Source organism: Schistocerca piceifrons, chromosome 3, assembly GCF_021461385.2.
Source record: "Schistocerca piceifrons isolate TAMUIC-IGC-003096 chromosome 3, iqSchPice1.1, whole genome shotgun sequence".
In the NCBI taxonomy this organism is placed as follows: Eukaryota; Metazoa; Arthropoda; class Insecta; order Orthoptera; family Acrididae; genus Schistocerca; species Schistocerca piceifrons.
Window position 1 is genome coordinate 692,094,951 of NC_060140.1, and position 27,530 is coordinate 692,122,480.

The window sequence follows — 27,530 nt, forward strand, 5'->3', positions numbered from 1 at the left end:
ATGTGACACAGTTCAATATTCAGCAGATAGTTTCAAGTGGAGATTGCTTACAAAACACACGTGTGACCCATCCCAGAAAATTTCTCAATGGTTTGGAACCGGTACCCAACAGAACTAAAAAGCGATATTGAACGTACACGGGGAAGAACAGCACGAATTCTCGCATGTAAACTGACCCATGGGAAAATCATGGAGCCGCTGAAAAAACTGAACCGGAAGCCGCCTGAAGATAGATGTAAACAATCCCGATAAAGCCTCCTTACAAAGTTTAAGAACCACCTTTAAGTGATGAAGCTAGAAATACACTACAATGCCTTACATATCGTTTCCCCAGGGATCTCGAGGACAATATTAGATTAATTAGAGAGAGTAACATGACAAGTCTCTGTTCTTAAGTCCCTTGAGAATAACCATATTGTCTTTCGAAGTTATCTACGGAAAAGTAAAGAAACATATGTCTTTTCCATTGTCAGGAGGAGTATATAATTTGCATGTGAGAGTCGTTTTCGGAACCTAATTCTGCGATGCCGCAATTATTAAGCTATGTGATTGATTCAAAGTAGCAATAATTTTGATGTACAGATTATTTTTCCCAGGCAGTGCCATTTTTTGCTGTTGCTATAACTAAGTTTTACGTGCATTCCTACCAAACAAATTTGCTCCCAGCGAGGAGGGCAGCAATATGCTGTATTCTGCTTGTGATGGGAAAGAGAGAACTATGTTTTCAAACAGTGTTAAAGAAAACCTGAATACAAAGCACAGCATTCTATAGTGGGCACCTATCTCCTCTTTAGAAAATTAACACAAGTGAATAGCTCTTGAAGCCATTGTGAGCATAGTGATCCTTAAGTACCACCAAAATGCTTCTTTTCCTTCTTAAATACATCCCTCGTTTGGGTATCTCAATGTTTATGCTTCTAACGTATTCGTCTGCATCGCTGTGTGCAGGCTCTTATTTCTATGTAGGTCATAGTTTACCATAATTTCATTACCAGCTGTCATTGTGACACTTCCTGATATGCCATTCTGTAGAAAACCAAATCCAATTTCGTTATTTGGTGATTATTACGACAAGTTGTGGACAAGATTGACAAAATTCTGTTAAGATATTTGTAGCGTGAACATCTACTGATTACAGGTCTTACACAATTATCGACAGCTGCAAGAGGCTGTTAGAGTTAAATACGGTGATACTACAGCACGTATGATTAATATGAACTTTCTTAACTTACTCCTTGTCCACTATAAACATTAAAGGTTTAAAGCCAAATTCTTGTGCCTGTCTCTTGATATGATGCATAATGTCTGCTTGTCCAATATAAACATTAAAGGTTTAAAACCAAATTCTTGTGCCTGTCTCTTGATATGCTGCATAATGTAAGACTTCTCGTAAGCTTCATCCAACAGTTGTTCAACTTCCTTGTCTCTTTCAAGCAAGAGCATCTGATATTGTCAAAGACTTAACTGTCCACGAATGGAGAGCACGTCTTCAACAGCCAGCAGCTGGTACTGCTGAAACGCCAGGAAAACAAGCAGGAGTCAGTGGAACCTAGAAAGATGGCAGGAAGTAGATCTCAAACGGTATCTGCTTCCATTCTAGGACGACAGCGAACGGAAATGTCCCTACGTCACTAGTTAGTTTGATAGTTTACAGTTTTTCAACACATTAAAGATCGTCTCATCGTAACTGAAGCGAAGGTTACGTTTGCAGAACACAGGCCATCTGGAAATTATCTTTAAAAAACAATCCATTGGACGCTGGATAATCTGCAAAAACCTAAATAAACAAAAAAATTGTCTGTTAGTCAACTTACTCACTATGTATAATATGGAAGTAATATTAAGACAGAAAGCCACATCGATTACGCGGTCATTACATGTTTTAACTAAAACGGTGCTGCTACAGCAAATATGGAAATAAGATAAAAATCTAGATCTGAGTTTCTCTAATTAATGATAGTTGATTATTAAGTACGCACGTAATAAAGTAAAAGTCGTTTGTAGAATGAATACACTATTAATTCTGATAGAGAAATGCAATGTCGAATATTACCAACTGTTGACGGCTTAGGTGCGGTGACAACTGCCTATCGAACAGAGTAAATAAGGTTCAAATGGTTCAAATGGCTCTGAGCACTATGGAACTTAACATCTGAGATCATCAGTCCCCTAGAACTTAGAACTACTTGAATCTAACTAACCTAAGGACATCACACACATCCATGAACGAGGCAGGATTCGAACCTGCGGTCGTAGCGGTCGCGCGGTTCCAGACTGAAGCGCCTGGAACAGCCCGGCCACACCGGCCGGCTAGTAAATAAGGAAGCGAAAAAAAACCGTTGGAACTATGTGTTACAGTACACTGGAGCGAGCCGTGAATGACACATCAAGAATCGTATTAGTTGGTTTGCACAGCTGAGATACAGCAGTTTAATTGCGTATCTGCAAGTAGCGAGGCACACTAATATCGCAGTCAGCTGCTGACTGTACGCCATTTGCAACAGACAGTTGATGTTAACCCTGCTGTTCTGTTCGGGTCTGTATGACTCGAAATGGTTATAAATTTCGTTTCTTATGCTCTAAATATCAAAATAACTTTATGAAATTTGGTGACTGTCTGAAAATGCGAGGGCAATATGTGGTTTAAAAATGTTTAAAATATTTTAAGTCATCTGGTCACAAACTGTAGAGATACGTACCTAATATGCGGGTCATTGTGATTCGGCATTAATATGATTTCTTTAAAGTCAAATACCTTCCTGTTGACTCATATTTTACAGTAGTAATGACTTTCATTGTTCATACTACTCTCAACATTCAAGAAGTCAACAAAGGCGCGGCGTTTACAACAATGGACTTGTCATTAAGATTTGCGAGCTGTTCGAATTATGCATTGTTTCTACTCAGTTCGTGTTCTCTATCGTTTGTTATCAGTCTGAATTGTGACATTATGGCAATTCCATCATTGCCTGACGCTGAGTGGGAAGAATTGCAGACGAAGGAGCACTTATAGAGTTTGAAGATCATGTCAATCGGTCATCCGAATACGAGAGTTCCGACGGCACTGACGACAGTCCACAGCCTGTTCAAAGTAGTATACGGGCATCCATTTCTAAAAACGGGAACACAGAACGGCAGTTGCAACAACCAGCCCAATACGGCTGCTTACGTGCTTTGAACGTCATCAAGTGTATCCCTGGAGTTATCAGGTACCAAGTAGCAGAATAAGTGATGTTAAACGTTCATTTGAAGTATTATTTTGTACAGCACCTCAGAATGAAATAATAGAGATGTCAAATATTGAGGGACAACGAGTTTATAGTAAACAATGGACAAACATTGATGTTTCTCTTTTTTATGCATACCTAGGACTTCTATTCATTGCGGGTGTATATCGCTCACATGGGGAATCTACAAAAGGTCTGTGGGGTAACGATACTGGCTGCAACATACAGCCATGTCCCTAGAAACATTCTGTAAAATCTCGCACGTCTTGCGATTTGATATGAAATCCACAGAGAAGAAAGACGACGTACTGATATACTCGCCGCAATTCGAAGTGTCTGGGAGAAGTGGTTAGAAGTCCGTTCTAAATTGTATAATCCACGGTAAAATATGACCGTCGACGAGCAGCTGGTAGCATTTAGAGGCCGCTGTCCATTCAAGCAGTACATCCCCAAACAAACCGGCAAAATATGGGATCAAGATATGGACTTGTCTGACAGCAAATCTTCGTATGTACTGAAAACTCAATGGAGAGGCACCAGAAAAAAAATCATGGAATGAGGGTAATTGCTGATCTTACCTCTGACTTGAGAGGTCATAATGTAACATGTGACAGTCTTTTTGCATCATACAATTTGGGACGACTGCTCCTGAAAAGGAAACTAATAATGTTAGAAACTATACGTAAAAATAAGCCAGAGCTTCCACAAAATATGATCAACAAGGAGGTTCATAGCTCTTCATTTTACTTCACAAGTGACATTACGATGGTCAGTCATATTCCTATAAGAAATAAGAATGTTGTACTATTGAGCACTCTCCACCATGTTGGGGAAATAAATAACAGAGCTGATAAGCAGCCAAAAATGAGTTTAGATTATAATTCAACTAAAATGGCTGCAGACACATTCGATCAGTAAAGAGGTACATATAAATGTAAACGAAAATCCGATAGATGGCCCCTGATAGTTTTCTACCCTATTCTTGATGTTGCCGCTTATAATGTCTTTTGTACTTCGATTCACCTTAACTGAAATGAAAGAAAATTGACTAGAAGAAGAATATTTTTGGAGGCACTTGGGAAGTCACTGGTTGCAGAGCACATTGCATACAGGAAGCATTTTCCAAGAACAGAATATTCTTTGAGAATGCTCAGGAGCATCCAAGATCCTGAATGAGTGGCAGGTGTGGCTAAATCAGTAACAACAAGAAACTTTACTAAACATGCACGCTGTATGTTCTGTCCTTCAAGCAATGACAATAAAACAAACATTTGGGGAAAGTGAAATAAACATGAATGCAAAACACACGTCACCTACTTGTGTCCGAACTGCAGTAAGAAAGAAAGAAAGGGATATGGGCAGATGGACAGATGGTTGATGAGAATGAGTTTTTGGTGAAAATTTCTGTTGTTCCTAATATACCCTGCATGAATATTAAATTAATAAATTTTCTTTACTGACATTCTGTGTATTATTATTATTATCATCATCATTATTGTTACTTTTATTATTATCGCTATGATCATTAACAACATTAATATAGCGACAATGTCGATGCTTACAGCTGTACGAAAAATACGTGTGAGTACAAGTTTTTTTCAGCATTTAATTATGTCGGGCCATATTGACCCGAACAGTACATATGTATAGTAAAAGTGAACAGAACAGCTGGGTTAAATAGGTAAATATGTTTGCCTCCGGCTTAGGTAGACGTGTGCACAAAATTGTGTACTTACAGCAGTCTGGTAAACTAAAATCATCATTTTCAGAGCGTAAATGAAATATTTCCGATTAATAACGTGAAATTTATCCACAAGAAATTGCAGCACAGGTGACAAGGGATACATGCACTGTTACTCAAACACATTTCCAAGAAGATCTATAATCGTACTGTTCGGGAGGATAATGGGAAACTTAAAACGCATTCTGTACAGCTGTCATTGTTGAATATAGCAAGAAACGAAGATTAGAGATAACGTCTCTTCGATAAACATATGTTTAGAGACTGGATTCCAAACCCGAAAGCACTGTGTAACCGGCCTGCATGGATGCACTGTTTTACCACGACTTCCGAAACTACAAAGTAATTCTATTAAACGCATCTGTGCTAAAACGTTACGTGACAGGCTAAGCGTTAGCCTGCTTGGTGGGGAGTGTGGGAATTCGGACTGTATCTAGTAGTTACTACTTCGAAAATTAACTAGATGCTAGAAAAATTACAATTTTTGCAACAAATTATGGATAAAGAGGAAATGGCGAGACTTTGATCAGTAACGCTGTGAAAATGTCACAGCATGTGAATAACATTGGTGATATTATTACACATATATAACACAGTTCTTGTGGTGACGTCCGAAGAACGAGGTTCCATGTCAAAGTTGGTACCTGACGACGCAACCACAAGTGAGGACAGGGTCGTAAAAAACAAGGTCAACCGTTGAAATGGGCATCAATACACATAGTAAGAACTGAAAAATTATTTATATGAAATAAATCTTGGCATATTGCCCAAAAATACACAACGAATGAGAGACGCCCATACGCTACCGCTGCTGGATGCTTACGTCAGAGCATAGCGCCGTTCAGCTTAGTCGTCAGTCATCGCTTCGACGACGACGGCATCGTCGTACTTCAGACCCTGCAGTGCGAATTGTACTTGAAGCCAGAACTGTCTGTCACAGTTAATAATCAATTGTACAGAGAGATGTGACTATCATTCTGTATGGAACCGAGTTCAGCGACAGTAAGATATACACAGTGACATTCCTGTGGATCTGCATTGTTTCCAAATTAAGTTCTAGATCTTTTTCAAATTTAATTACAGGGATCTACGAGAATTTTGTGTGTGTTACGAAAATTTAGTACGTCGAGAAAAAATAGTTCGAATTACAATTATCATTAGTCACAAGCAGATAAGAGGCACATTTCATGTAAATAAAACGAATCGAGTATCATAAATAGCAAGATCAGCCGTTGAAATTGGCATCAATACACACACAGTACGAACTAAAAAATTACTTATATTAATCATGGCATACTGTCCGAAAATACGCCTCAGTTATACAGCTCAAGTGGAGATTGCAATACGAAGTGTGTGATGTATGTACTTTTCAGTGGAAAATGTGAAAAGTGTTTGACAAGAAGAACTCCAACTAATTGTCGGAAGGAAACCCGTAAGAAAATCTTAAGTACAGCTCTACAAATGTACTAGAGACCACGACACATGGTATGAACCAACCCCAATGAATAATTGTTGTGATATTTTGTTTAAAGAAATCGAAGCTAATATGGGAAAATGGATTTAGCTACACAGCTCACGTGGAAACAACAGTACATGTATGTATCACTAGTACTCGTAAATCGGAACAATTATTACACATGAGCTTCAACTATTTATCGGAGAGAAACACGAAGCAATTGCCGTAGAAAAAGCCCTATAGATGTAGCGGTAGTTTCCAAGAATGATTGCCTATCGAAGTGGCGGGGTTAAAACGTTACATATCGAACGTGCGATCGTAAATCGATCATGCGACTCTGGTGGCGGCGTTACGAGTATGTTTATGGTGGTCGCTACAGCAACGACAAAATAAGAGCATTACAGAAATACTTCTAATTGCAAAGGAGACGACTTACCTTACTCGTCGTCGGTGTTGGAAACATGTGAAAGTCCATTACGGTGGTCTGGATGGATAATTTGGAAGAGTCGAACCATGTATTCTTCCTGATGCGCGTTCGTTTTCCGCACTGTCCACAATGAAATTGTAAACGGTATTTCAGCATCGAAACTTTTCTTACGACGTTTTACACACTTCGCACCGCCACAGTCTACACAGTCCCTTCTTTCCTCGTCCAGTAGTACTCCATATCTGCGACAAAAAGTCGAACAATTTTCTACGCTGGATAAACATGGAATTAGATTTTTCCATGTGAAAGAATCCGCCAAAGAAAGGTCAAGAGCACCAGACATCGCACTCACTAACCACATAAATCGTCTGGGATTCCGTAGTAGTTTACAAATAATTCGTGGAGGTATGTAATTTAGAGCAACTAAGGGAACGATGGGAAACAGATAAAAATGACGATCACAAATAACTGATCACTACGCCCGCCTCCAGAGTCGCATGATCGATTTACGATCGCACGTTCAATATGTATCGTTTGGACCCCGCCAATTTGATAGGCAATCATTCTTGGAAATTACCGATGTAGCTGGGACAGCGAAAAACAGTACGAATTTAAAAAAAAGACGTTTCAGATTTGTTGTGGTATATTGCTTAGAGAGTTTATATTAGGCATAAAACCTATTGTAATTTGATTAAACTAATTTTGGTTTAGCTTCATATGGATGTTAATGTCTGATACTTACTTCTGTGGAGCACTCAGCAACACACGCAACTCTTAGACATGGATCTTCGACCATAGATATTGGTAGACTGGTCATGACGTATATTTCGTGGCACCAACATCTCTACTGCTATACCACGTGACTATTGGCAAAACAATGGTGGTATCCTGTTGTGCTAATGCCTGTACCGAGCGTTTTGTGAAGGGAAGTAACATTAAATTTCACGTGTAAGTATTATTAGTATAATTTAGCGGCATTTCTTGAATACTGATAAACTATTGTGTGTATCATATCCTTACCCAGGACGCCACAGTTACGTAAATTGGGGGTTTGAAGTGCTGTGTGTGTTTCCAGGCGCACATTGCAATCGTATATATTTCTTGAAATGGTAAGCTACAAAGCTGCTTTTTCTCTTTCGTTTAGGTTTCCAAAGGATGAAGGGCGCAGGCAGATGTGGATACAGGCAGTGAGACGAAAAGATTTCAAGCCTACTGCGCACACACGCATCTGTTCGAAGCACTTTGAAGAATATATATATAAACAAAGGTGATGTGACTTACCAAACGAAAGCGCTGGCATGTCGATAGACACACAAACAAACACAAACATACACACAAAATTCAAGCTTTCGCAACCAACGGTTGCTTCGTCACGAAAGAGGGAAAGAGAGGAAAAGACGAAAGGATGTGGGTTTTAAGGGAGAGGGTAAGGAGTCATTCCAATCCCGGGAGCGGAAAGACTTACCTTAGGGGGGAAAAAAGGACAGGTATACACACACACACACACACACACACACACACACACACACACATATCCATCCGCACATACACACCTATATATATATATTGTGTGTGTGAGAGAGAGAGAGATAGAGATATTTATTACCAATAACCCTTCCCACTCCAAAAGCAATGGCAATGTGCATTGCTACTACACAAGAAGAAAGGATGATTTTTACTATCCGGGATTAAATCTGACTTTGGTACAAAAAGGGGTGAATTATGCTGGTATTATTTTAAAGAACAATTTGCAATAACAAGTTAGGGGTTTGATTTCTCATCAGGGTTTAGTTTTATTTTATACTTCCCAGTTACAAAACATACGAATATCAGAAACAAATACTGAATACCATTTGCAAAAAGGTAGTTGTATGGCCTATGTTAGTTTCCAGATAATAAGCTGTAATGTATGGGATAAATAATATGCTGCTACAAAAATCTTTGGTCATTTACCAAAAAGCATTAAAAGCCTGACAGATAGCCAACCAGCATTTAAAATCAAACTAAAAGAATCTATGAATGACAGCTCCTACTCAGTAGACGATTTTTTAGGTATAAATAAGTGATTGGAAGAATTGTCATGTAGTGATAGGTCTACCTTTCATTAAACTGACACATCATTGTGAAGTATCGTACTCATGATCTGTGGAACAAGTATTCATGTAAGTAGGTACTGATTTTGTAGATATCTTATTTGATACATATACGAAACAAACTGTTTAAACCAAAAAAGAGCTTTCAAATGAAACTGCTTTACGTTTTGTGGGTGAACGACACAATTGAGTTCGTTACATTCGATGTGAACACGTGTGTTTACGTTACAGGTTTCGTTGTTTATGCCGATTTATGAAGTCTATAACACTTTCTACAACTAAGGCACTAAAACACACACACCCAATATTTACATTTTATGCAGTGCATAACGCGTATTGTTAGTAGAGAATGCATCTCATAATTGGTAACACTGAAATATTCGCGGCGAATATATTGCCGAGCATAGCAAGTGTTTCAGCAGTTCACAAAGTTCATTGTGAAGTAATGGCTGTAAAACTAAATTTGTACAGTGGTTACGCAATAATTTATCACTTCTAGCTGTGTTTACATAAGCTACATTTAATGTGGTGAAGTTAGCAGGAAATCCACTGAGAAATACTGGAAGTGAAATCAGGAATCAGAATGCTGCCTTGAACTCCCGCCGACGTTCTGCCAACAGTCACGTGATTCTATGTTGCAGCCACGCCAGATGTATAGCCGCTGCACTGCTTGCCCAGTCTATTAGTATCTATGGTCGAAGACATGGATGCATCATTCGTTTGTTTATAATCCGGGGTCCAGAGATTACAAACAATCGCCATATTCGATACATAGAGGTAAAAAATGGGAGTAGACACTAAAGACTTAAATGCCGTACGTTGTTTTGAAACGAGAGGGCGCGGTCTGCCGCCATTTTAAGTAGCCCAAAACATCAAAACATTAGCAGACTACTGTTTACGATAGCTTCTTGTTCATTATTTCTCTCTTGTGCGCACAACAACTGTTTTAAATACGAAAAATTATAGAGCTTACATGAATAACGTAGTGTTAGGAAGGCCAAATCGGTTTTCTGTTCTTGAATGCGCATTTGCTGTAGTAATATGACACATTTGGCCTCGTTGACGCAACTTATTTTTTGCTGCTATATGCCGGATAACCAGAAACAGAAGACAGTGATGTGAAAAGCATGATTTGATTATCCATCTAATTCCACTTTTACTGTATTTGTAACGATAGCAAATGAAGATGGAACTCCGAAACTAATGATTCTTTGCTTACTGGTATAGGTACAGCGTCTTGTTCGTTACATTTTCAGCTTCAGACTCGTATCTCGTATGCACAACATTTTTAGTGTTCACGTTTGCTAAAATTTACTTACGTGTTCTTTGCTAGCCCTTAAAGGAGTGCAATGTGGAAAGAAGCAAGCCATGCTATCGCTATCTCGTGCATATCGACACAGTGAATGATTATCGAAATGTCAAAGAAACAGAACTGTATAGAGTTATACCTCCATGCAGAACAGAGTTCTTGTTTTATTAGATTGTCAGTGCATTAGTCTCACTGTAGTTTACCCATATTCTCACTTTGAAATGTTACCTATGATGTGTCATTCAGTGTGTGGCCAATAATAGCACCTTAGAGGGTAAAAAAAATTCTAATTCTTTAAACGTCTTCCAGCATTGTGGAATGCTATAAATGTGATTAAGAGAATGGTTGCAAATGCTTAAGACCCCTTAAATGGATATTTTGCTTTAAAATGTATATGAGTAACTTTTTAGTAACAATAGCCTAACCCGTGCAAGGTGGAGGCCTGCCTCTCCAACAGTAGTCTGTTTTTTTTCCTGGTATTTGCCTTTTTTCCCAGAATATTTCTCATCAGTAAATTTTTCAGTTTTTCAGGTATAACAAAACATAGCACAATTAGAATGTACGTCCACTTTGATCATCTGCTTGCTATTACTTTTGAATTTCATTTTCAGGTACTCAAAGTATATAGGTCTATACCATGCTTTGTGATATACCAATAGTTAGTTACTTAGTTTATTGTTCCATGTATCATTTGCACTATAAATTGTAATGATATTGAACGAGTCCATCATTATTTTTGTAAATATGCGCTGTTAATGTGTTAGTTTTTACATTTTTAAATTAAAGGCTGACATATGTTAGTAACTCCTACCTATCACCATTTACACCTTCAGGAATAAATATTCAGCGAAAACAGGAAGAGTTATCAAAGAGAAACGTTTTCAGTTTACTTTCAAATTTTATTTTGTTGTGTGTTAGGCATTTTGTATCAATGGGTAACTGATCAGCACTTTTGGTTGCAACATTATGAACCGCTACTTGTGCTATAGATAATATGAATGTGGCGAAATGAGTTTAATGTTTTTCTTTCTGGTGTTGTAATTACGTACATCATTGTTCCTGCTGAAGTGCAGCGGATTATTTACAATGAATTTCTTGAGGAATATACTGTGGAACTGAACACTATTCTGTGAAACGAATAGATTGCCCCTGACACACCGAGCACAAAACAGGCACGACGAAAGGAGAGTTCACATAAATTTTCAGCCAAAGCCTTCTTCAGAAAGGAGGCACAGCCAACATATGTACTAACGGGAGCAAATGTGAACAGTGAATAAAAATTATCGGCGAGATGAATTTAAGACATCAGATGCTGCCCCAACGATCATTGCGGTTATGTAGCCGTGTGTTTTGTGGGGCCGAGATCGTTGATACAGCGTGGCTCGGGTGTCGCAGCATTTTCGATCTGGAGGGCAATGAAAAACATAGAAAGAAGAGAACGAACGGACAGCGAGTAAAGTAAAGCAAATCTTAAGTCAAATGACAGAAATAAAACTGAAACGTCCCCTTAGAAAAATTATACATGACTGTGCTTAAACTGACACACAATATTTTTAGCGCAACGCAATCTGACTTTTAATAATCCTTACAAAAGAATGGCCCTGACTAACCTTAACCTATACCTTTCACAAATTACTTACCTCACGAAAATCTTTGTTACTCGAACTACTGCAATACAGCGAGCGCCACTACTACCAGCTAAATAAAAGATTCAGACTACTGAAGGCACTAACTACTGATAGGCATAGTTAGCAAATGAAAGATTTTGATAGAGAACAAACAATGTATTTACCTTAATAGTGTTCAAAGGTCATAATGTATATAGCAGTTAATGACATCCAGTCTTACAAAGTTCAAAACTCCGCCATCTCTCTCCCCACGCCCACCACTGCTGGCGGCTCACCTCCAACTGCTCAACGCTACGCGCTGTTAACATCCAGCTGCCCAACACTACAATGGCAGACAACAATGCAAACTAGCCACAGACTGCACACAGCACAGCCAGTGATATTCATACAGAGCGCTACGTGGCGTTACCAATAAGAAAACCTAAACAGCCTACTTACATAGCCCCCATGCTCCCCATAAAAAATGTTACAAATTGTTTTGGTCAGTGGCCAATAATGATTTGATAAAATTTTTCATAATTACAATAACAAAGATATCAAATGCACACACTTATTGATACAATGTTGATCAAAAGCTAAAATTTTCTCACAGTCCATAAAGACAGTCCTGATCGTTCATCACAGTAAAATTGCAGTGTTTTTCTCAAAGTCTGAGCAGTAAAAGAGAATGCACATGGAAGTAGTGGATTTCCATGCAGTCTTGAAGTAGTGTTGTCCTTTCAACGGAAAGACAGTGCTGACTCTTGACATGCAGACAGGTAATGGTCCACAACAGAGCAAACCTACAGCAGAGTCTGTCGCAGTTTTGAAGAATATTGGTAGGTAGGTCATCACAGAGTAGACCCACTGTAGTCCTGGTAGAGATTACGGTATTGGTGGGCCACCAGAGGCGCAGACCCAGTGCAGTCATTGTAGAAATAATGGTATTGGTGGGCCATCAAAGATGCAGACCCACTGTAGTCCTTGTAGAGATGGCTAGCAGCCATCCGTTGCGACTGTGCAGATGCACAATCACCATCGAAGAGTCTTGCGGAGAATATAGCATGTCCATAAACCACCACTTGTGCACTCACAAAGTTTTTTTCTAGTTGTCCTTAGAACCAGCAATGCTGTTAACCAGTCCCTTGCTGAATTATTAACACATGTGCAAACACTATCAGTCCCTACTTCTCACATATTGTCCATATACTATGACCAACAGAAATGTGTGCAGCGAAATGTAACTTACAAGTTACTTAATTTGATGAACTGGTGTCAATTACAATTTTATAACATAAGAATACAATAACAAAGGTACAAAATACATCATTAAAAACATAATAATACAGATAACATTAGTAGTAATACAGGCTTTACAAAACAATAGAAATAAATAATTACATCATTGTTACAGGAATTATGACATAATTAAATACATAAAAAGTCAGAATAATTATTGAAACATCAACTTCACACATGAGCATTAAAACAAAACAGAATAAATAATGTCTAAACATCTTTACAAAGAAAATAACATATTATCAGAAAAATTCTACAACATAACTCTGATTAGCTACACACATTAAGACAGGAAAAACACAAATTCACATAGTGTAATAACACAAAAATACAGGACAGGGTTTGTTTTCAGTGTGACATTTGGTACTGCGGTCCACCCCAAAACTTCATTCCATATATCTTTCCTCTTATTTCAACATTTGTTTCCACCAAAAAAATTCTATCCAAGCATGCTTTCTGTATTTATATGTTCACACATATCTTACCTCATTATTTATTTTCAATTACCTTACCTCATCATTTATTTCCAAGAAAATCCTACCTAAACCTGTTGTCCCTAAACCTTACTTTTGTGGTTCATATCCTCTTTCAAAATTCTTTTTTTGGCCAAACCATTTTCTTATAGCTTCTCAATGCATTTCTTCCAATTCATCATAGTTAGTTTCTTATATAGTCTACCCCCTCTTAAGCTAACTTAAATCTACCGAGCTAAGATGCTAAACTAAGGGACGAGGCAATGCAGCAGCACATAACAAATTAACACAAACAGCAATAACAAAATAAATGCCAATTTGCAAAGCAAGCAGCAGTAAATCTAAATTAACAGATAAAATGCAAAATTACAACTAATATGAGCCAATGTGCAGCAACAAGAAAAATAAATCAGTAGTAAAACTGGCTTAACAGAGTAATACAAAGTTAAATTTAGTAGCACTATGCCTGGCACACAGCAGCAGCAAATGCAATAACTTATACCTAAACATGACATAGCTCAAGCAGAAAAAATATTACGCTAAAGACAACAATGCAGACAAGGGAAATGTATATTCACATCCTACTGTCTATGTAATTAAAGTGGTGCACCACAAATTATTCTACAAAATAAACTACCAAGTACTTGAAAAGAAAATTCTGTATGCAATTCCTGTGAAATGTTTTTGTGCTCCTTCGTTTTTTTTTAAGTACATCATACAGTTATTTTTTACTGGATCTGTAGGCATAAAATATCTATTTTAGTACATCGATAAAATTTTATTTTAACCAATGCTGCAGTCCAGCTACAAACTAGATATCAAACAAAATGAGCAATCTCTCGACTAGAAGGACAATAGATGTAAAATGTTTCTCATCATTTCATTAGGAATTTTAGTAAATATCATAAATTAAGAACTCTACAGTGTAATCATGTTTTCAAATTTGAGGGTGTCGTATTTTCGATGCTTTCTACAATGGAATGTCAATAGCGATGATAATGGCCTCCTTTTTTCTCCACCTGTGCCTCTGAAAGGCACACACTAATGGCTTTTTTCCAGGCGTCTGTCACGCAGCTGGGTGCCGACGACGCATTACGTGAAGGTGGTCACTTAACTTTCTTACTGAAATATTTACGACAGCAGTTTCTGCTACAGTGACAGTCTCATATAAAAATATTTCAGAGGTCAAGAATTTGCGTTACAAATCTGTAGAAACAAAATCCTATTGATATAACAGTGTCCAAAAAATTTTCGTCGGCATTGTAATACATTCACGCATTTACATACATTTCATAACTCTTAAAGTACCATTCTTTTTCACAAACCAGAGTCCCTAACCACTACTCATTATTCCTTACCTTATTCGTCGACACTTCTTCAATATTTCATCATAACAGATACGTAGCATAATCAAATAACTCATATAGCATCACCTTATTGATCATAAACATACCGCAACAGCATAATACACATAGTCATCGTAATAATATCATAACACCGCAATCAACTCTCAAAATCGTCGTAGTGTCCTCCAATAATTTCAAAACCTAAAAAAAATTCTCTGCTCATGTCAAAAGTGTCATCTGCCTCAAACATACTTTAAAAATCATGATCTCTCACCAAATACATCATTCAAAGCTCTCATAGTATCACAATGGTTCCGAAAAATACGAACAGGTCACAAAGTACAGACGAAATACAATTTGATAAGTGTGAAATTATCCATCTGTGTAATTGCGTAAACATGTGTCACTGATGTAGTAAAAAAAATGTTTGTTTCTCTGTTAAATAATCAGATAGCTGTGTAATTTGTGTGTTAGAGAAATATGGTACTGATGTGTAAAGTTGTATAAGCAAATACCATATTAGTTAGGGCTCCTTGTGCTTGCCAAACACATGGTACACAAAGTAGGCGTGTACCCCCTGAGGATTAATGTAATTATACCCTCAGGTGTTACAGATTACAGCAATGGAATGAAATGTATCACGGAAAACTTTCTTTGTAATTCAAAAATCTTGAGAAATAAATGGTTTAAGTACAAAATTAATCACTCAAATGCGTGTCCTGTAGCGCTAAATGTGCGTCTTGCTGTAAGATAATTCTGTGGAAGTGTCGTAGTTATCATCCTCTGAAAGCTAAGTTCTGCAGAAGTCAATGTACTTACCTCATCATAAACGAAAGTGAAATGCTTTGTGTATAGATATCATAGTTATTACGTACATTATCATGATGAAGAAAGTACTATACTGTAACGTATTGTTGTGCTACGAAAAAGGCTGTCACAGTGTAGCGTACGACTAAAATATGTTTTACTTTCCAGAAGAATTCAGAAAAACAGATACACTGCAAAAGCAACAATGTAAATTGTGTCACACATTAGTAGCATCGTGATGTAATCGTGTAGCTGTCAAAGAAACCAAATGCTAAGTCATCTTTAGTCCCACAGAAAGTACTCCAAATAAAGACTGTATTTTCAAGTGAACCAAAATGTTGCATTAAAATCTCATTAGCAGTATCTGTATATGTTCTAAGTATATGAGCCTTATAGTCGTTACGTGATCGTGCAACTAACAAGCAAGAATGTACAAATAACAACACTGTGTCGTCTGTTCACTATAACAATGCTTTCGTAATTTCTGTTTAAATAAGTTCTCTTGGTTCTTGACTGGATATTTAACTTCAAACATTGTTGCATGGTAACAGTTTCTAAGTCTGACAATGCATACTAGAAATGTGAAGTGAAAGGTTTTATGGCAAAGACAAAGTTAAAAAGCAGATTATCTTTCAATAAACGGTTTTACATGTGAAATGTGGTGTAAACCTTTACTCTTCCTAGTACGCAGAGTTTCAACTTCAACGCAGTTATCATGTGGTATACGTCGGATTCTGTAAGGTCCATTGTAAACTAGAAATAATTTGTGACTCAAGTATTTCTTCTTATGTGACAATGAATTAGCTTTAATGAGAACTTTCTGACCAATATATAATTTCTTTGCATTTGCTTTACCATGTAGTTTTCTCCTTTTGTTTGCTGCAGATTTTATATTTTTAAGAGCCAAATCAATTATGTCTTTGTGTCGAAGTTTACGTGTATTCGGGAAAGGTACAAGCTCTCTGATTCTGTTCGTTGGTTCTTCATTCTTTAGTACAAGAGTAGAAGGTAAAGCAGTGGAATCATGAGGCATTTCATTCAGCACATTTTGAAATAAGTGTAAATATCTGTCCCAATGCTGATGCTTTCTGTGACAATAAAGTCTGCAAAGCTTATTGATTTCATTCATAATCCGTTCAGACGGGTTACAATGTGGTGAGTACAATGAAATAAAAACAGGTTTGATTTTATGATTCCGAAGCATGCGTGACCAAACAGCAGATCTGAATTGTGGTCCGTTATCTGAAATGACTTTAGCAACGTGGCCAACTTCACGTAAGAAATTTTTAACAAAGGCTTTGGATACAGATCGTCCAGTGGCTTTACGTAACGGAGTGAAAGAAACAAATTTTGAAGTAAGTTCAACAGCGACTAGAACGTACGAAAAGCCATTCGATGTTCTGACAAGGGGTCCCAAGAGATCAACAGCAGCAAATTCTTTTAATTTAGAAGGAATAATAGGAAACAATGGAGCATGATGTGAGCTAGCAGATATTTTTGCCTTTTGACAAAGTTTACAAATAGACAAGACTCTTTGAATTCTCTTTTCCATATTGTTAAAATCTGGAAGGCAATGAAAAACATAGAAAGAAGAGAACGAAAGGACAGCGAGTAAAGTAAAGCAAATCTTAAGTCAAATGACAGAAATAAAACTGAAACGTCCCCTTAGAAAAATTATACATGACTGTGCTTAAACTGACACACAATATTTTTAGCGCAACGCAATCTGACTTTTAATAATCCCTACAAAAGAATGGCCCTGACTAACATTAACCTATACCTTTCACAAATTACTTACCTCACGAAAATCTTTGTTACTCGAACTAGTTCAATACAGCGAGCGCCACTACTGCCAGCTAAGTAAAAGATTCAAACTACTGAAGGCACTAACTACTGATAGGCATAGTTAGCAAATGAAAGATTTTTATAGAGAACAAACAATGTATTTACCTTAATAGTGTTCAAAGGTCATAATGTATATAGCAGTTAATGACATCCAGTCTTACAAATTTCAAAACTCCGCCATCTCTCTCCCCACATCCACCACTGCTGGCGGCTCACCTCCAACTGCGCAACGCTACGCGCTGTTAACATCCAGCTGCCCAACACTACAATGGCAGACAACAATGCAAACTAGCCACAGACTGCACACAGCACAGCCAGTGATATTCATACAGAGCACTACGTGGCGTTACCAATAAGAAAACCTAAACAGTCTACTTACAAAACCACTACAATAAAAGTAAACAGTGCAGCAATAATTTATGTATCTAAAACAAAAATTGCTTGAATTGTTCCACTTAGGAATGAGATGTGATTCCTTTAAACTTCAGATTACGATCGGATCGATTCTCACACCAGTAAACAGCGCAAGTTGGCATTTCTGATGAATAATCTACGTTTCCGCTCAAAGCACGGAGGAGTGTGGAAACCAGACACTGGTACGTCACAGTGACTCCACGTGGAAGTATCGCCGCAGTGAACCATGGAGGTATGAATGCGGTGAACCTAATATCTTCTGCTAGTTAAGATGGTGGACACTGGCTTCAAGTTTGTGACGTGATGACACCTCTCTTTTTTTTACATCAAAGATCCGATACATGCAGAGATATGATAACAATTTTCGTTATTTGGCCTTCGGTGGTTCTGTACCAGTCATACGTCTATAACTGGATTACTGTGAATGTTCTGGAATTACAAACATAAAAAAATGGTTCAAATGGCTCTGAGCACTATGGGACTCAATTTCTGTGGTCATCAGTCCCCTAGAACTTAGAACTACTTAAACCTAACTAACCTAAGGACATCACATACACCCATGCCCGAAGCAGGATTCGAACCTGCGACCGTAGCAACAGCGCGGCTCCGGACTGGAGCGCCTAGAACCGCACGGCCACCGCGGCCGGCAGTTACAGACATAATATTCTTTCACTCAGTTTCTCCTCTTGATCTGTACAGAGTAAATTCTAGACTTTTAGTCATTCTGAGTGTTAATAATTACGTCTCACTGTCGTTTGTAGTGCTGTTCGTGAAAATTTCGATTTATATGGCACCTTTAGTGACATGAACCATCCTTAATTCGACTTCTATGCAGTATCTGTTTATCTAATGTGTGTGACCGCTGTTACACTTAATTAAATGCATAGACGATATGTTGCAGCTATGCAGGCCTTCCTATTTCATGGTGTATTTATCTGACTGTGCGTATACTCTAACTGTGTTTGTGCAATATACTGTAGCGCACAGAAACTTTTATATTTATGTTATAGGCGTGGAGAGATTTTCATTCGTCTGTAACAACTTTCGAATATGTTTGTATCACACATCCATTTTACGCTTCTCATTCTTACAGAAGTATAACGTTATGTACGCAGCTATGGCACGAAGCTAAATAAAAAGAAACAAATCGTCATCTGAGAGAAAAACACTGCATTTAATCGCCCTGTTGTGTTGCACAACAACAAATTAAGTTCACGACACGAGAAATGTCTATCCAAACGAAAGTTTCTGCAGCATGCTTAAGGATGAAGAGTTCTTGTATACAACGTCCTTGAACTTACAAGCCAATGTTCCGGTTTACAATAAAACATATCACCAGCTGTGATACTGCAATGAACACTTGCAGGTTAACTTGGCGATATATCTCCTGTCTCACAAAATACTTTTCTTTTCCCGGTCAGTCTCGCTGTGTAATGCTGAAGGATAAAAGAAAGTAGCTAAACGAGATTAAAGAGTTTTCGTTGACTGGTGACTTAAACTTTAGTTCAGTCGCCACGAAAAACTGAGAATCAGTTTGCCTTGCTACAACTACCCGGCTTCGTTTATCCATTGTTCTGTAGTGGTATATTTCTAAGCACATTAAGTATTGTCTTCAGCGCTGTTCATATAGGATGATTTATCGGATGATCGAGCGCGACGGAATGCATCGCTTACTTACGAAGAAAATTTAGCAGTCATCTCTTTTCAAAGTCCATCCGCGTTCATAGTTAGAAGCTACCTGTTTCGTGTCTCTGAATAGCAGAAACAGTTTTTCATTTTCGGTATTTACGAAAACTCGACTGTGGTAGTACTTTCGCTACCAAATGGCCCATACGGATCGTTCATACAAAATAATTTTCTCGTATCCGAGAGTAACTGAAACAGCAAAGACCCATTCCGTAGCAGAATAACGTTAGCGGAAACTGATAGACTAACCGATACTTAGAGAAGAAGTAAACGGCTGAATGGTCTAACTAAACTTTCGAAATTAAATCGCTGTGGACAGTTCCAAGAATGCGTTTACTTGGATATTAAAGATCTAAGACATACATTGATGAGACTGTAATGGGATTTCATGAAGTTTTTACAATAGTGCGGTACGAGCTATGGATAACGTAGCATTATGTTTGTAAATACTACTGCTTCAGACACCCGCCTCTGATGTCGTGTTCGTCAGCCCAAGACGATACAGCGGTGTGAGGTACAGAGGTAGCTCCTTCGGATCTTCATGCGGAATAAATCGTTATTACCAGTACTTGTCTGGTAAGAGGAGGAGAGGTAATGGCGAACGGTTAATCAACAACCAACAGCACAGCATCGTGATGGTAAAAATTTCAAACCTGTCCACATCTGCGGAGCCATCAGTCACAGTGTGCGATCGTGGTATCAGGAGAAAACTGAGGAGCCTCCAGCACCAGCCATAGGGGTAAACGCTACACTCTTTCTCTATTTTTTTGATGCCATACGTTATAAGCAAGTACTCTTTGTAAATTTTGCTACTACTTTTCTCTATCTTATTTTCACGCATTTTAAAGCCGTATGTAATAGTACTGTGAGTAACTTTGCTGTTCCTACCCTTGCAGGGCCAAAAATTCTGAAGATGGCTTTAACGCAAGTCGAAACCGGTAAATAAACAAATATTTTTGCGATCTCGACTGTTTATTTTAACCTGAAACTGATGTTATCTACACGTCCATTGGGCTGCTCGGCGTGGAATTGAAGAATAATGGAATATGCAACAGATCATTGGTGAACCCTCAAAATTACTTTCATTTCTGCATTTATCCGTAATAATACGTAGCAGCTCTGCGCACGGTCTCATCACAGTTGATTGACACAGGGTTAATAATAACCATCTCCACTATTACGTTACCAAGAGATCACTGCTAAATTTTTGTATAGTCACCATGTTCAGTAACGGTTGAGAAAGCTCTCTCAACTGGTATTAATATCCTCGATTGAAGCTTCTAAACATAATTTTGATTTAATTCTTCTCGTTACAGTACAGCCGTCGCTGACGCCCAATAGGCAGCTGTTCAAGGCACATATTGAAGAAGGACAGAAAGATATTCTCAGCTGAGATTCCCTCTGGTGTGAAACACAAGGAAAAATATGTCTGCCGCGATAAGAACGTGAGTTTTGAAATACATCGCAACGTTAAAGCCAAGCAGAGATTCCAATACACAAATTCTTAACATTGTAAGCTCTGCGCACTTCCGAACACACACTTGATAATTTATGATTTTTAATCTAACTTGACCTACGTTCTATACTTAAGTATTCCATAAATACATTATGTCAATGTTGCAAACAGTAAAGAAACTTTATACTATTTTACGGTTTCAACGAACAGAGAGAGACCATACAAAGAACCTCAGTTTCATGGATCTCTCTGCTTTAGCTATAACTAATTCCCTGCCATAAGATAAAATTTGTCTAACAAGTACAAAAAACAAGTATATCGAAACCAGACCGTGAGATATTACCAGAAACTACAGACAAAACATGCAAAGTATTTCACAAAATTCAGGGTGACAGCAGAGTTTCTATGTTATCGTTCGGACCATGAAGGTAGGAAATGTCTTGCGTTTCATTAATCTTCGTTAGAGTCGAATGTACGAGGAAGTTGAATGGAAAATTCAGTATCTAAAGGGAGATGAAAACTAGTAATCGTGGGGAATCTGAACGAAATTGTAGGGGAAGGAATAGAAGAAAGGGTTACGGGAGAATATGGCCTAGTCAGAAGGAATGGGAAAAGAGAAAGACAAAATTTCAGATTGTAGCTCAGACTGTAATAAAATAACCACAAGACGATCAGGTATACTTGGAAAAACCCAAGAAGATTCCATCTGGATTACATAATGGTGACAGTGGTTAGCACACTGGACTCGCATTCCGGAGGACGACGGTTCAATCCCGCGTCCGGCTATCCTGATTTAGGTTTTCCGTGATTTCCCTAAATCGCTCCAGGCAAATCCTGGGATGGTTCCTTTGAAAGGGCACGGCCGACTTCCTTCCCCGTCCTTCCCTAATCCGATGAGGCCGATGACCTCGCTGTTTGGTCTCTTCCCCCAAACAACCCAACCCAACATCATGGTGAGAAAGAGACTCAGAAATCAGATATTGATTTGTAAGCCATACCCAGCAGCAGATATAGCCTCAGATCACAATTTAGTGATGATGATGAGTAGGTTGAAGTTTAAGACACGCCTACGGAAGAATAAGTGTGGATGGATACCGAAGAACGTTAATACTCATTTGAAATTCGCTAAGAATGTAGATGCTGCCATGAAGAATATCATACTTAGCAATTCAGTTGAAGAGGAATATCTGTCTCTAAAAAGGACAGTCACAAACATTGAACAGTCAAATGCAGGTACAAGACAGACAACTTTTGAGAAGCCTTGGGTGACACAAGAAATAGTTGACTGATTGACGAAAGGAGAAAGTACAAAAATGTTCAGAGAAAGTAAAGAATACAGAAATATAAACCAGGAATCAATTAAATAGTAAGTGCAGGGCAGTCAAGGCAAAATGACAGCAGGAAAAATGTGAAGAAATCGAACAAAAACTTAGGCTACTGTCGGAAGAACTAACTCAGCATACAGAAAAATCCAAACATCCTTTGGTGAATTAAAAGCGTGGGTGGTAGTATTAAGACTGCTATGGTAATTCCACTGTGAAACACAGACGAAAGCGAGGATACTTAAAAAGAATGCATTGAAGTTCTCAGTGAAGGAGAGTTTTGATGACTGGATAGAAGAAGAAACTAGAATCAACGAGGAAGACACAGGGAATTCAATAGTAAAATCAGAATTTAAAGGAGCTCCGGAACACTTAAAATAAAGCAGAAGCGGTCGACGAGATTCCATCGGAATTTCTAAAATCATTCAGTGAATTGGTAACCTAACGACTACTGAAGTTGGTGTGAAAATGTATTAGACTGGAGACGTACCATCACACTTTCGGAAAAAATATCATCCACACAGTTCTTAAGACAGAAAGGGCAAAGAGGTGCGGAAACTATCACACAGCCGCATTTACACCTCGCTTATCCAAGCTGTAGACAAAATAATATACAGAAGAATGGGAAACAAAACTGAGGATCTGTTAGACGAGCAGTCTGACTTTAGAGAAGGTAATGGCATCAGAGAGATATGTCTGACTTGGTGCTTGATAATGGGAGCCAGACTGAAGAAAAATAAATATTCACTCATAGGATTTGTCGTTTTGAGGAAGCTTTCCACAGTGCGAAATGGGGCAAGATGTTCGAAATTCTGAGAAAAAATAGGAACAAGCTACAAGGAAAGACGAGGGATATATGGTATGCACAAGAACTCACAGGGAACAATAATATGGAAGATCAAGAACGAAGTGTTCGGATCGAAGATACAACGATGGAATTACAAGAAAGGTTCCACAGTGGAATTGAAATTCAGGGCGAAAACATATCAATGATGAGATTCGCTGATGACACTGCTATCCTCAGTGAAAGTGAAGAAGAATTACAGGATATGTTGAATGGAATGGACAGGCTAATAGTACAGAGAATGGATTGAGAGTAAACTGAAAAAAGATAAAAGTAGTTAGATGCAGCAGAAATGAGAATAACGAGAAACTTAACATCAGAAATGGAGGTCACGAAGGAGACGACATTAGGGAATTCTGCTACTATGGAAGCAAAGTAACTCAGGCTGGAGGAAGCAAGAAAGACATAAGAAGCAGACTAGCACAGGCAAAGAGCGCACTCCTTGCCAAGAGAAGTCCACTAGTATCAAATATAGGCCTTGAGTAAGAAATTTCTGAGAGTATACGTTTGGAGCATAGCTTTGCATGGTAGTCACAATGGGGAAACCGGATCAGAAATGTAGTGTTACAGACAACTGTTGACAAGTCGGCTGACGATAAGTAATGAGGACGTTCTCCGCAGAATCGGCGAGGAGAGGAACATATGGAAAACTGTAGGAAGAAGGAAGGACAGACTGCTAGGACATGTGCTAAGGCACGGGGGAATAACATCCATGGTACTAGAGGGAACTACTGAAAATTAAAAAAAATTGTCGGGGAAGACAGAGTTTGGAATACATCCAACAAAATATTGACGACGTACTGTGCAAGGGATACTCTGAAATGAAGATATTGGCGCGGAAGAGGAACACTTGGAGGGCCTGACCAAACCAAACTAATGTATTCATGCGAATCATTTTATACATGTTTCAAATAGCTTTATTGTCAGGAATAGTAACAATAAGAATAAGAAGAGATGTTTCTTTATTTGGAAGTGAGGTGCATCTTCCACATAAGAAATTTCTAAGAAATTTATTTGTTTCCAAACGATGGTATTGGTTGCGCTGTATGTGAAAGACAGATAACGTAAAGCCGACAATAAAAGACTTTTATTAAGTAAGCCTACTAGTTTTAATCTATTGACTTAACAAGCGGTATGGCACAAAGAAAATATACGTTAATTATATTTTTTCACTCCAGGTACGGGATACACAGTTCTCAACCAAATTTGACTGAAGACAATAATGAGGAAGTTCAAGGAACGATATTCCGTATGCAGTCCGTCGAGGAAAAATCGCCACGAAGTAAATCCGCTTCCATTGACGGGTAAGCTATCAGCATTCAACTGCTGATATTGCCACATAGAATTTTTCCCTCAGTATTTGCAACCTATCTGCACTAGTAATAACATTCATTTCTGAACTCCAGGAACTTCACGCAACCTGTTCAGCCGCAGTCAGAGGAATCTCCCCCTCCAGTTTCCTTCTTTCAACTGGTAAGGCAGTCTCTCACCAAATCATATCTTTAGTGCAACGCTTGCCTCATATTATTAACGAAGATCAGTTACAGTACTCTGTAACAGTATTTGTCATTTTCAAACGTTTTCACTTGTTTTCCGTTTTTGTCTGTTCTGTGTGGAGAACGGGCAAAGCACGAAATAACGCGTTCCTCCATCATACTCAACGTTTCTGTTTTGTTTTCTCTCCGCAGATGTCAACAAATGGCGATTCTAGTTCATGAGACACGAACATTCCATGTAATAGAACAGAAAATTAAGTTTGACAGCGGTAAACAAACGACTGCGTAAATGAAATTGTCGGAACATGAGTGCCAGTAAAAGATACTTCTTTCAAGTTAACTCAATTACAATAAATGAAAAGCGCTAGTATGCTTTTGTTCTGCAGTATGAATTTATTGTGTTTGCCGGTTTTCGGCTTACAAGGCCATCATCATACAGTTAATGACTATTGTTTTTCCGGTTTATTTTAATGTAGCTGAGCCACAGGAATCTTTTAGTAGTTTCTGGTGATAGATGTTATTGTCCCTCGCATTTTACACTGCAGCAATTCCTCAGTGATGGCAGGAAATAATATAAGAAACTTGAAGACTGTTTCTTGCCATTTTACAATACAGGAAAAGACGGATGACATACAATGTGTACAACAATCAAGAGGGAACACTAAGACTGGAAGACCAAGAACAAAGTTCTCGGACTAAAAAGAGTGTAAGACAGGAAGTAAGACAGGAATGCAATCTTAGGCCCCCACTAATATCGGTACTGACGATGCGTCATCTGCAAAATGCTGCAAGACAATTGATGTGACAAATAGGACGGGTATCCGCCTTTATTCATGGCGGGATGTTACAAATGAATTTATCAAATGAAACTATTGTGAACTGAGTTCTATGGACAAGTATGAACAAATGATTTCAGCGATTAAATGACTATGTTTATGTATTTTAGTAGCTATCTTAAACAACAGTAATCACTTAGAACTGCTTTCTGCGCTGTAATATAGTCATTACAAGTCCGATTAAAACTGACTGATAGTTGACACTTCTCGCGTTGTAGCTGGTTTCTTCAGTCAGAGCGCTCAACGTCACGACCGAATCGTTCGCCATCGCTGCCACAGCAGTTAGTTCAAAAATGGTTCAAATGGCTCTGAGCACTATGGAACTTATCATCTGAGGTTATCAGTCCCATAGACTTGGAACTACCTAAACCTAACTAACCTAAGGACATCACACATGTCCATGCTCAAGGCAGGATTCGAACCTGCGACAGTAGTAGCCGCATGGTTCCGGACTGAAGCGCCTAGAACCGCTCGGACTCAGCGGCCGGCCAGCGGTTAGTTCTTTTTCAGTTCCTCGTCCGACTTTCTTTCATGATGTGTTTAGATCCCGAATCCTGGGTCTGACTCTTTTGTTTCATATTTTATCACACATTATAACAACACCAAAAATAACACACCCACACAACGAAGCTATCGGAATACGTACGTTTCATACACAGCACTAACTAATCATTACTGAATACTTCCACACAAACCCTATTCAGCGTTAGACATACAGTTATTATAATCACCGGGACCAACTTACATAAGGTAAGCTTCGCACCTCACTGTGTCAAGCTGTTTTTCTAATGTCTCCAATTCATCGTTACGACTGAGTAACCCGCGTCGTGAATATATGTACCGTAGTGGCCTAGCTGTAACTGCCGTGTAGTAAGTAGCTGGATCGAATCCCTTGAAATACAGTGAATTTCTTTTATTTCTAAATCCAGCTAAATGACTGATTATTATTTTTATTCAGTTAATCGGTTTAAATGTAATTTTTTCATTTCTAATATTTTGACGCGTCATTTTAATCATCGTATTGATGTTTTATTTGTTCTCATTTTTCTTCTTAGCTTTCTTTCTTCGTCTGAAATCTACCCGTGTAGCCTATAATCTGCAACCTAGCGGCGGCCAATGCTGTTCATTGGTTGCTAATACGGTATCTCGTGTAGTGAGTGTGAGGATAGTTTCAAGCAACCAATGATGAAATTACATTTTGATTTCAGCCCTGAAATTGAAATTGAGCAGAAATTCATTTCAAATTAACTCTTGTATCAATCTGCTGTAAACAAGTAGTTTCGGGAGATTTTCCAAAATAATCTGTAAAAGGTGTGAAAATTTCAGCTGTGTTTGTATGATGATTATGGTATCACGGGAAAAGTTAACGATGAATACAAGAAAGAATGAACATAGTGTGAAACTGTGTTCACTGTTCCAAGTGACGACTACAATTATGCCATTAAGTCCGTAAAATATTCCCTTCGAAAAGGCAGGAGAGTAAATTTCAATTTGCCACTGATAATGTACCGAGAAAATTAGTATTGAGTAGAACAGAGAGACGTCTGGTCGTTTATACAACCCATGTCTTCTCAAAAACAAATGGATCAACAATTGCCTAACCTAAGAATCCATAAAAATCTGCGACGTTGATGTACAGATAGGAAAATTGTTGAACTTTAAGTAACGCTCATCCTGGATAGTACTATGTGTCTTCGTCACGATACTGTAAGTTTTAAATAGTCTACTCAACAGGCTGCGGGCCATTGTCGAATAGGTGTTCAAGACATCTACTTACACGACAAACAACTGGACCTTACCTGGCTGGCTCTCCCACTCCGTTGACACGCTTATAACTGAACGGGTA

General features: G+C 38.3%; 1 protein-coding gene across 1 annotated transcript in view; it reads left to right on the forward strand.

Annotated features, from left to right (window-relative positions):
- The window catches only part of LOC124788970 (ATP-dependent translocase ABCB1-like), a 329,202-nt gene that overhangs the window by 14,531 nt on the left and 287,141 nt on the right, over positions 1-27,530 (forward strand). Inside the window, exons 2-4 of the mRNA XM_047256259.1 lie at positions 21,047-21,175; positions 24,531-24,656; positions 24,759-24,825. Coding sequence (XP_047112215.1) covers positions 21,156-21,175; positions 24,531-24,656; positions 24,759-24,825 — 213 coding nt within the window. The 5' untranslated portion in view covers positions 21,047-21,155. The remainder of the gene's footprint in view (positions 1-21,046; positions 21,176-24,530; positions 24,657-24,758; positions 24,826-27,530) is intronic.